Raw genomic sequence first — 10,423 nt, forward strand, 5'->3', positions numbered from 1 at the left:
TCAAAGTGTAATGTAATGGAAAAATAGTAGAACACGTGCAAATTATGCCGCTCGTACCTGCTTGGCTCTATGAATGATAGCCGTGATCATGCATGCTAGTGCATACTAGAGTTATCAAACACATGCTCAATACTACTCTACTTCTTGCTGCCAAGGGCCTTGCCCAATGCGCAACCAATATGGAATCTTGTGCGAACTTCCATGCTCTTACCTACTAGATTTGAGTGCCATGGATCGTGATAATCAGCACCCTAGCATTAGTGTTGGTATCACCACATGGTGCGGTTTAACGATGTATACGTATAGAAGCCTTGCTTCTCCGCACCCCTAAACTCAGAAGGAAAGAAAGAAAAGCTCGTGCCAGACTTTCAGAAATTGGCCATGCCGAGGTCTCTGCACCTTGAACAAGAGCGTTGTCGTAGAATCATTCAAGCCTTGCTTGATAAACTCTACCTATCCCTTGGGCGGCAACCATTGCACCAACCGGAATTCACAAAACCAAACAAAGTGCAGAGGATTGTAAAGAATGCAAAAGTAATGCCGAAACAGAAACAAAAATACCTGGAGCATTAGCAGATGCACCTTGAAGCCTCGCCAAGATGCCAACCCACGACCGTGTCGTGCATGGTATTGGATCTCTCCCGTGGGATCCATAAATTCTCGAGTCTGGTGTCCAAATCTGTACTAGACTTGGTATTGCTTGAATCTGGGAGTCGGTCGGATTCCTTTCAAAACAATCGGCGTCCGCCGCTAGTGATGCCTTGCATGTGATTTCCAATCCATGTCGAAGTTAGAAACCTTGCATCATGGCAAACTAAACGCCCTACTTCTCGAGCACTATTTGCCTTGGACTCCGCTTGCAATCCCGACATGGAGAGGTTTCGAGAGGTAGCTTGTAAATTTTATGCACATGAGCTTGAATCGCATGTCCCTCTAGAGCCATGGCTCCTTTGCCTGCCCAATCGGAGCTTTCCATGCCTGAGCGGACGTGGGGCCTTGCCCCTACCAAGGGGATGGGTTGATAACCCTAAAGTAAATTTTAAAAAAAATTCGAAAAAAAAAACTCCCTGCAGGCAGCAGCGATGGCGGCCTTGCACTCATCGATTGACTGAGCCCTGCGGGCAACTGGGTTGCGCAACCCGAGGCCCCATCGTGTCGAAAGTTACAGCACAGCCCCCCGCGCTGCCGTAGACACCCACATCGTGGGTTTTGGTGCAGGTCCGCTGGCGGCCTCCTCCCCGCAAGCATCGTTTCCCACCATACCTACCTCCCTTCGAGTCTGCAGTTAAGAGGCTCCTCCCGCAGCTCTGTGCCTTTCAAGGGGTCATGCCCACGACCTCGACCTCCCTTCAAGGACCACACCTTCCCCACCTATCAAGGGTGCTTCTCCCCCGTAGAGAATAGCATGAGCATGCAAAAAGCATGCAAAGGAAGGTCCACGACCCGAGAGAGAGAGAGAGAGAGAGAGAGAGAGAGCTTCCGTGAAAGCCATGCATCACCATGAACAATCACCATCTCCGTCTTCCTTGCTCCTTCCTCTCCACCTTGCTTTGATACCAATGTGAGACCGCGGGGGATTGGACCATGCAACTCTCCACCCCGCCGTGCTATTTATAGACTCCTAGCCTCTAAAGATAGCGCCTCTTGACCGCATGTCCGTCCTAGCCCTTGGCCCTGCCCTTGGCCTGACAGCGTTTTTGAGTGCTTAGCATTTATTGTGTCACAAATTATCTCAAAACAAAAGGCAATCATGTCTAAAAATAATAACGCAATTCATCTCCAAAGACGAATCGACAATCAGCCTTCTTATGGAAAGTTATAAGTTTTTTTAATCTCTGGCGATGTTTAATCTCATAACCGAGCAACCTGCGTCTACCTCCGCTACAGGTTGAGAGAGAGAGAGAGAGAGAGAGAGAGAGAAAGAGAGAGAAAAGAGACCCTTTGTAGGCCACCGTCGCTGCTATTGTCTGATCTGGTGCCTCGAGCTAGAGAGTCTGAAAAAATATATTTTTTCGAGCACTGCTGAGAACTCAAGAGGCAACGCGCGAGGCTTTAGCAACCGGGACTGTGTGAGGAAAGGCAGGCTGCAGAACTTGTTTTGATTTGACCTACAGTTTCTCCCCCCCCCCCCCCCTCTCTCTCTCTCTCTCTCTTTCTCACGCGCGAGTTGCGTTGTTCCTGTGTCGCGTTAGCCAAGCTGCAGGAAACACCCTCGCTGAGTCGCTGTCTCGCCATCCGTGCTCCTGGAGTGGCCGGATCAAGCATATTGTGCCATGTGGCGGGGGGAGTGGCTGGAATCCCTTCCCCCTTTATCCTTAGGGTAGAAGTCCCAATATAGAGACGCTGAGATTGAAATCCGCACGACGCAAGCTATGTTTTACTGTTTCGAGCAAGGAATGGCGCATTCGAAAGCTTGTGCGACAACTTAATTGCAGCAAAAATCTTGTCGTTGATGGTGTTTTGACGCGAGCGCGCTACAAGCGACACTATATTCCTGTGTAAAAATTTCAAGGGCGAGTAGCAAGCAAGGCAAAGGGGTCTTTAGAAGCGAAACGGCCAGCAAGGTTTGAACCCTTCCACGATTGACCTGTGTAAAAATTTCAAGGGCGAGTAGCAAGCAAGGCAAAAGGGTCTTTAGAAGCAAAACGGCCAGCAAGGTTTGAACCCTTACACGATTGATCCGCTCCATGCACGTAACCACCAAGCTACGCACTTTTGATGTGCAAGTTGGTCTCTTTCGGTTAATTAATTGTGTATTATACTGGGGGCAAGCCAGCTCACAATTGGGGCCCGGCCAAAAGAGACACAGTTACAAAAAGCTATGCTGGTTAGTACCCAGGCTCAGTACGATACGCATGACCACATTGCGGGCTCAGTTATTTACCTGAGTTATTGATAACTGAGCCTCGCGTGACCACCACGAGGTAGTAAGAGGCAAACGCTGCCACGTGGAGCTTGCTCCTATGATTTCAAATATAGATAGATAGATATAGATATAGAATATAGATACAGATATAAATAGATAGATCCTTCTTCAATGACCAACATCAAAGAATAAATAATTCTCCATTTTATGTACACAAAAATCTGAGCAAAAGGTTGTGTAGCCTAATGACTCTATAGACACAATTCATCCCATGAATGAACAACCCTGACAAAGTAGTGAAAAGAAACTATTATCTTGCACTCACTTGGCTGCATTCTTCACTGGTGGATGATGTACCAGGAAATGAGGAGCTGGATAGAGCAAGAATGCTCTCTAGCTGCTCTTCAAATTCGCGACGCTGTGCCAAGGCTTGACTGTTATATCCGGGAGAACCGCTAGAAGAGCTGGTGTGTGATCCCAAGACAAAGAGGAGGCCTTGGTGTAGTGACAACAGGTCTATGTTGGACAAGGGTATGTGCCCCTCCAGCATTTGCACAACCTTGCTCATTGGAGGTCTCCATTCTGGCCTCTCTAGCACACACAAGAATGCAGTCGTGATTAGACGGAGCACCTGCGATCGATCCTGTTCATTCTCCAGCTTCGCATCCGTCAAGTCCTCAGCAGTCCATACTTTGGGCAAGCAATTATATGCCTTGCAAACCATGTTGGATCCATCTTTTGTATTGCTGACCATAGCCTTGGAAAGGCCATTGCCTTCACCAAGCTTGTCTGATACCAGGTGTGAGTATGCCCACTCTGGATAAAATGGTGCTTCACTCCTGCTCGTATCAACATTCTTCCGGCCACTCACGATCTCCATAAGCAGCATGCCAAAGCTGAAAACATCACATTTCACATCAATGGTTCCATCTCTCATCCACTCTGGCGCAAGGTATCCAGGGGTTCCCCTCATTGTGGTCACCACATGGGATTCCTCTCTCTCCATACCCCTGGACAGCCCAAAGTCTGCAACTTTTGCAACAAACCCATCATCCAGCAGTATGTTTTGGGGCTTGATATCAAGGTGAATGAAGCGTTTTTCGCACCCTTCATGCAAATACGCAAGCCCTTTCGCTACATCTACTGAAATTGCATACCGCACCCCCCATTTCAACCTTGTCATTGATTGCTCCTCTGCTTCATCATTGGAGAAAGATGAGACTCTAGCACTTGATGATGCAAAAAGCCATTGATCTAAAGACCCTCTTTCCATGTACTTGTACACCAAGAGCCTTCGGTCTGCCCCTTCTGCACAATACCCCATCAATTGCAGTAAATTGTAGTGATGAATTCCACCCATGATTGCCAGTTCTGTTTTGAATTCTTTCTCACCTTGCTTCATGCCTTCTAATTTCTTAACGGCTATTTTGGTCGTGCCATCCGCTAAAACTCCAGCATACACAGAACCAAATCCACCTTTTCCAAGCAGCTGTGAGAAGCCTTTTGTAGCTGCATGGAGCTCATTGTAAGAGTACCTTGGAGGTAGCTTCAACATGGCTGCATTGCCCAATACATCGTCATTTACTGGGATAAACCCATCAAATTTACTGCTTCTGTTATGGTGCTTGCGGCACCACAAAAAGAAAAGCAAGATGCTCATAACGAATAAGGTGGCTATGCTGACACCAACACCTACAGCAACCTTTCTTGCATTGCTCTGGTGTATGGCAGAGCCAAGGGGCGTAGGAGAGGGCACAACGCCGGCGGGTGGAACAACAGGGGATGGTAGAGTACTTAATTTGAGAAATGCTTTGTATATGGTGGAGTTCATGCCTCCTCGAAAGCTTCCCAACTGTTGCTCTGTGATGTGGGAACAAAGATGCAGATCTGCATGCCAGAATGCAGCCACACAAGCGCAGCTATGGAGACATAAAGTGGAGCAATTGTCATCACTTGAAACATTGGTGATGACATTGACAGAACCTTGCAGAGTGGAGAAGTAAACCATTCCTTCAACTAACTGCATCTGCACATGTTGGTCCCCTGCAGATGAGTTGTACTCTGCATTTGTGACAACTGTTGTATTAGTGCATGCTGGTAATGGCGAGGCTAATGTGCACCCTTCCGATGGATCATTTGGATCTGAGGATACAAATGAGGAAACCGGAGGGGACGCGGTCGAAGTGGACAAAACAGGATCTGCATTCGGGCATTTGCATTGCCTATTGGCCCCAACACAGACGCCATATGTCCCGCAAATTTGCGGCAGCGAGCATGCATCTTCAGCTGAAAAGAGGTCCGCTAAGAGCGACCATGTCCTCTTGATTGAGAGTAATCTCAAGCTCCCATAAACATCAAGTTGAAGTATGGTTGATTGCAGATCCTGTTGTGAAATAGAGTAAGTGAGGCCTTGGATTGCTGTGTAATCACCTCCATCAGAGGGGTCCCCAAGGGAGAAACCTTCAGAGTTGATAAATGCAGAAAATTCTTCATCGAGAGGGCGGCTCAAAGGCGCATTGCAAGTAACAACATTCGGGCCGCAAGATCCTCCGCTGGGGCTTGGGGTCAGAGAGCGTGAACCATTGAACTGCCAAATCCAGTAAGGTATTGCCTGAGATAGAGCATGCTTCTTGAAGAACAGGGTAAGCTGGTGTGAAGTGGTATTAATCTCAAGGCTGTACTTGGAGCCTGACGATCCGTAGCTTACCAGCTTCATGCCCTCCAAAAGGGTCTGTCCATATGTGAGTGTATCGGCAGGTAAATCCGAGCTCTGCCATACAGTTACATTGTCTGCATCATATAGTATAAGATTGGCAGGCTGCTGAGAGAGCTCCATTCTTGTAACTCCCATTCCAGATGTGTTGGATCTCCATGCCACCATTTCGACACCATCATCACTGAAGCCGCGTAGAACCAGGTCCCCATCCTCTTGGAGAGCAAGAGAGACTGTCTCTCCATGCGCGGGCGAAAGCCGATTGCCTCTCCAAATGATGGCAGGGTATCCATCAAGGGAAGAGTTGGATCCTTGATATGGGGCAACTCCAGTCATGCAGAGAGCAAAGACGGTGGAGGAGAGGGAGGGGGAGAGGTCAGTTGTGGAGGTAGAAGGTTGAAAGAAGCAGGGGAAGGCGAATACGGAGGCATTGAGGGCATCGGAAGAGTTGCTGATTTGTTGGACTTCGGGGTAGAACGGGAAGATGAGGGAGTTGGGTTGGGGCAGGGGAAAGGCAGGGGAGGAGGCCTGGATGGAGAAGCTCTGGTTAAGATGCCAAACAATGGGGGTGCCATAGGACTGGCTACTCACATGAAGAGGAGGGGGTGAGCTTATGAGTAGCAGAAGAGGCAGTAGAAGAGGGGGGAAGCTGCAGTAGAAGAGGGGCATGGCTTCTTCATTTGCCTCTTCATCAAATCTGCACTATTCAGCCATGTCGACAAAGTCCATTACCTTAAGGCTTATGCTCTTCGTTGTGTTGACTTTATTAATTATACACCTGTACACTGCTAGAAAAAAACAGTTTTCCTACCCGAAGAAAATAAGGGCAAACTTGAAATACTCCTGGTTTTTCGGTCGAAATTTAATGCTTTTCTCGGTAATTACACTAAAACTTATGAAAATTGCCCAGTTTTCTTCAAGGCAAGCTCAAAATCTAATCGGGATTTTAGGATTTCAACCGGTTAAAATACACTGGACCCCGGTTTTTTTCTAACACTGCACTTGTACTTGAGACTTGAGACAACTTGAGAGTTTGAAATTTTCCCTTTCAGGCTCGAGCACTTCTCAAGTTCTCATTCCCTTTCCCACGAGGAGTTTCATTGTTTCACTCTCCGTTTTAGAGCGATACCGAAACCAAGCAAAAATCAATAATACTAGTATGGCCAGTCGCCTTCGGCGCCCTCTCTCCTTCTTTATCGCGTGCAAAGGGGCTTGTTTTTGTAATGGACTTTAGCCTTCAAGTCGCAGATTGCGACACGTGTAAAGGGCTCCCCCTTCCGTCATATTATGTTAGTAGATACATCATCAAAATCTATATCTATATCTATCTACTAACATAATATGGCACTTGGGTCTCCCATGCCACGTGTCGCATTCTGCGAGCTGAAGGTCTCCGACAAAAAAATATGACCTGGCGGTGCTTTGCACTGGTGGCGGCTCTGCCTCGCTTTGAAGTACATTGAAGTACATTAGATACCGACGGCCGAAATTCAAAAGCTAATGCTCCGTGAAGATTCCCACATTCCCTGCTTCGGAGTGCCAGTGCTCCGTGAAGTACAACCGAGAGAGAGAGAGAGAGAGAGAGAGAGAGAGAGAGAAGAAGAAGAAGCAGAGACGCTCTCCGCCTTAGTAGGTATGCTCTCGCCATGAACGCCCTCCCTTCGCGCAGTCCCGAGGCCTGTCACGTTGCACCATTCATCGTCATGCTGCACCACTGCTTTGTACTCCTCCTCCCTACCTTCACCTGCCTCCTCAATTGGCCAACCTCATCCTTGCTCCACAGCAACTACTCCCAGGCGAAGGGCGCTTCTCTTGGACACAGTAGTAACTTCCTTGCACGTGCTCATTCGGCCAATGCGCCCAGCTCCCTCCTGCTCTCGCCATTGCCGTGTCGCAGTCCAGCAAAAAACTCTCTCTCTCTCTCTCTCTCTCTCTCTCTCTCTCTCTCCATGGTGGTGCAGAGAATACTCAGCGCTCTCGCGCACCCTCTTGCTCTCTTTCTCTCTGTCCCCGTTGCATGCATGAGCAACTCTAATGAGTTCGATTCAATATTCAATATTTAGTAACTTAACAATCTCTTTTTTTATTGTAGACAGCAACGTGTGCAAGCCGAGGCGAGTGGACTCAAGGCGTGTGTGAAGCTCAACCAGGTAAATGTTTTGGTTAACTTTTAATTTCAATTTGATTATTTGATTTGTTAATTAATTCATTTTTTTATTGAGAGAGAGAGAGAGAGAGAGAGAGAGAGATGACAATTGACCCGAACTTAGGTAAATTAGATCAATGAAATGAAATGAAATGTTATATTAACGTCTTTAAAAGGCCAAAATGACCTATGAGACCAAATTGTGACAAAATTGTGAATGTTTTGGTTAACTTTTATTTCAATTTAATTATTTGATTTGTTAATTATTTGATTTGTTTTGTTTATTCACACACATAGAGAGAGAGAGAGAGAGAGAGAGAGAGAGAGAGAGAGAGAGAAATGAAATGTTTTGTTAAATTAATGTTATGGTAAAAACTAACTCATAAAAATAAAAGATAGAGAGAAAGAAATGAAATGATATTAACGTCTTCAAAAGGCCAAAATGACCTATGAGACCAAACTGTTACAAAAATTGTGAAGATAAAGATAGAGAGAAGGAAATGAAATGAAATGGAAATGACGATTGACCCGAACTTAGGTAAACTAAGTTAATGAAATGTTATATTGACTTCTTTAAAAGGCCATAATGACCTATGAGACCAAAATGTTACAAAATTGTGAATGTTTTGGTTAACTTTTTATTTCAATTTAATTATTTGATAACTATTTAATTTGTTTTGTTTACTCTCTCTCTCTCTCTCTCTCTCTCACACACACACACACACACACACACACAAATGAAATGTTTTGTTAAATTAATGTTATGGTAAAAACTAATTCATAAAAATACAAGATAGAGAGAAAGAAATGAAATGATATTAACGTCTTCAAAAGGCCAAAATGACCTATGAGACCAAACTGTTACAAAATTGTGAAGATAGAGATAGAGAGAACGAAATGAAATGAAATGAGATGTTATATTAACGTCTTCAAAAGGCCAAAATCACCTATGAGACCAAACTATTACAAAACTGTGAATGTGATACCATGTCTAGGTGCTAAAAGACTAGAACAAAAATACAACCACTACTAGAATCCATCCTCATTTGCACTCTGGATATCGAGAGAGTATGGCTCGAATCCTTTGCTGTACTCTCTGTCGATTCCATGTAGCCCCACTCCTCAATTGTGGTCGTCTCGATCTCCGTAGCTCCCATGCTAGAGAGAGAGAGAGAGAGAGAGAGAGAGAGAGAGAGAGAGAGGAAAAAGACCAAAGAGTTAAAAAAATTTGGGGAGAGAGAGAAAGAGAGATGACAATGAAATGAAATGTTATGGTAATTTGACCATAGACAGAATAAAAGAAGAGAGAGAGAGAGAGAGAGAGAGAGAGAGAGAGAGAGAGAGAGAGAGAGAGAGGGAGAGAACACACACACACACAAACACACATAGAGAGACAAAGAGTTGAAAATGAATTGAATTTGAAGGGTACTTACACACATACACGCGTGCATACTACACAACCACAAACAAAGAGAGAGAGAGAGAGAGAGAGAGAGAGAGAGAGAGAGAGAGAGAGGGGGGGGGGGGGGGGGGAGAGAATAAAAAAACCAAAGTGAATAAAATAATAGGTGGGAGAGAGAAAGAGAGAGACGACAATGAAATGAAATGTTATGGTAATGGTAATGTGCTCAAAGAGCACATCCATGTGCCCCTAGACAGGATAAAAGAAGAGAGAGAGAGAGAGAGAGAGAGAGAGAGAGGGAGAGTTAAATGTGAGTGACAATTCCATCCAAAGATGTAGATTTTAATGTCATAGAGAGGGTTTCCAAAGATCTCAGCCGTGATGTAAATCCCTAGAGCAATTCCAGTAGACCTTAGAAATTCTTGCGTAGTCTTGAAAATCAAGGCATGATACTCAAAAGGCAATCCCAAGAGAGCCTTGATACTGAACCAAGAAGGGATCTTTGTCTTTACCCTAATAAGGAAGACACTTTTAGCGTTCTGTCTATGGAAGTATTGAAAGATCTATCTAATGATAGGGCTCCAAATCCAGCTATGCTATTCCAGTCATAATTAATATAACCAACTTGTCACTCTCATACGAATAGTTTCAAAAGATCCCAAGGATGTAAGTGCCATGACGCTAGCATTTATTCTATTATTCATAAAGAACTCTGACGAGTTTTGAAATGAAGGCATGAAATTCAAGAGGTCATTTGAATAATCAACATCTTATTCTTAACGATAAGATAAAACACCTAATTGTTCTATACATCATGCCGTGTTGGATAATTGTGGGAGGAGATGATGTTAGCATCATAGAAATAAAAGCATTTCTATTTTATGAGTCTTGAACTCAACCTGTTATTCCAAAGTGTTTTGACAGTCATGAAACATGTCCCAAAGGGACAAGGACTGGTCTTTTTTTCATATGATGCGAAGTGAGGGCATCTCTCCTGATGCAATTACATATTCATTACAGCTCAAAATAAACCACAGTTTGATCACCAAAAGGTGACAACATGGATAGAAGATCACATAAAACCAAGATAGATTTCAAAAAGGGTTAGATAGAGAGAATAACACGTGTGATTGAAAGATCCAGTGCTGCTTCCGAACCCTACAAATTTTAGATACAGAGTGAAAGTGAATGAGAGAGAGAGAGAGAGAGAGAGAGAGAGAGAGAGGGGGAGAGAGAGAGAGAGAGAGAGAGAGAGAGAGGGAGAGGGAGGGAGGGAGGGAGGGATGGAAAATAGAG

General features: G+C 45.0%; 1 protein-coding gene across 1 annotated transcript; it reads right to left on the bottom strand.

Annotated features, from left to right (window-relative positions):
- Positions 1-3,047: 3,047 nt before the first annotated feature.
- On the bottom strand, positions 3,048-6,332 carry LOC147418805 (G-type lectin S-receptor-like serine/threonine-protein kinase SD2-5). The gene has a single exon (XM_086505956.1). The coding sequence runs from the start codon at positions 6,246-6,248 to the stop codon at positions 3,177-3,179; it is 3,072 nt and encodes a 1,023-aa protein (XP_086362082.1). The 5' UTR covers positions 6,249-6,332; the 3' UTR covers positions 3,048-3,176.
- Positions 6,333-10,423: the final 4,091 nt, after the last annotated feature.

The sequence above is a fragment of the Adiantum capillus-veneris genome, chromosome 29 (genome assembly GCF_014529385.1).
Source record: "Adiantum capillus-veneris isolate H3 chromosome 29, ASM1452938v2, whole genome shotgun sequence".
Lineage (NCBI taxonomy): Eukaryota > Viridiplantae > Streptophyta > Polypodiopsida > Polypodiales > Pteridaceae > Adiantum > Adiantum capillus-veneris.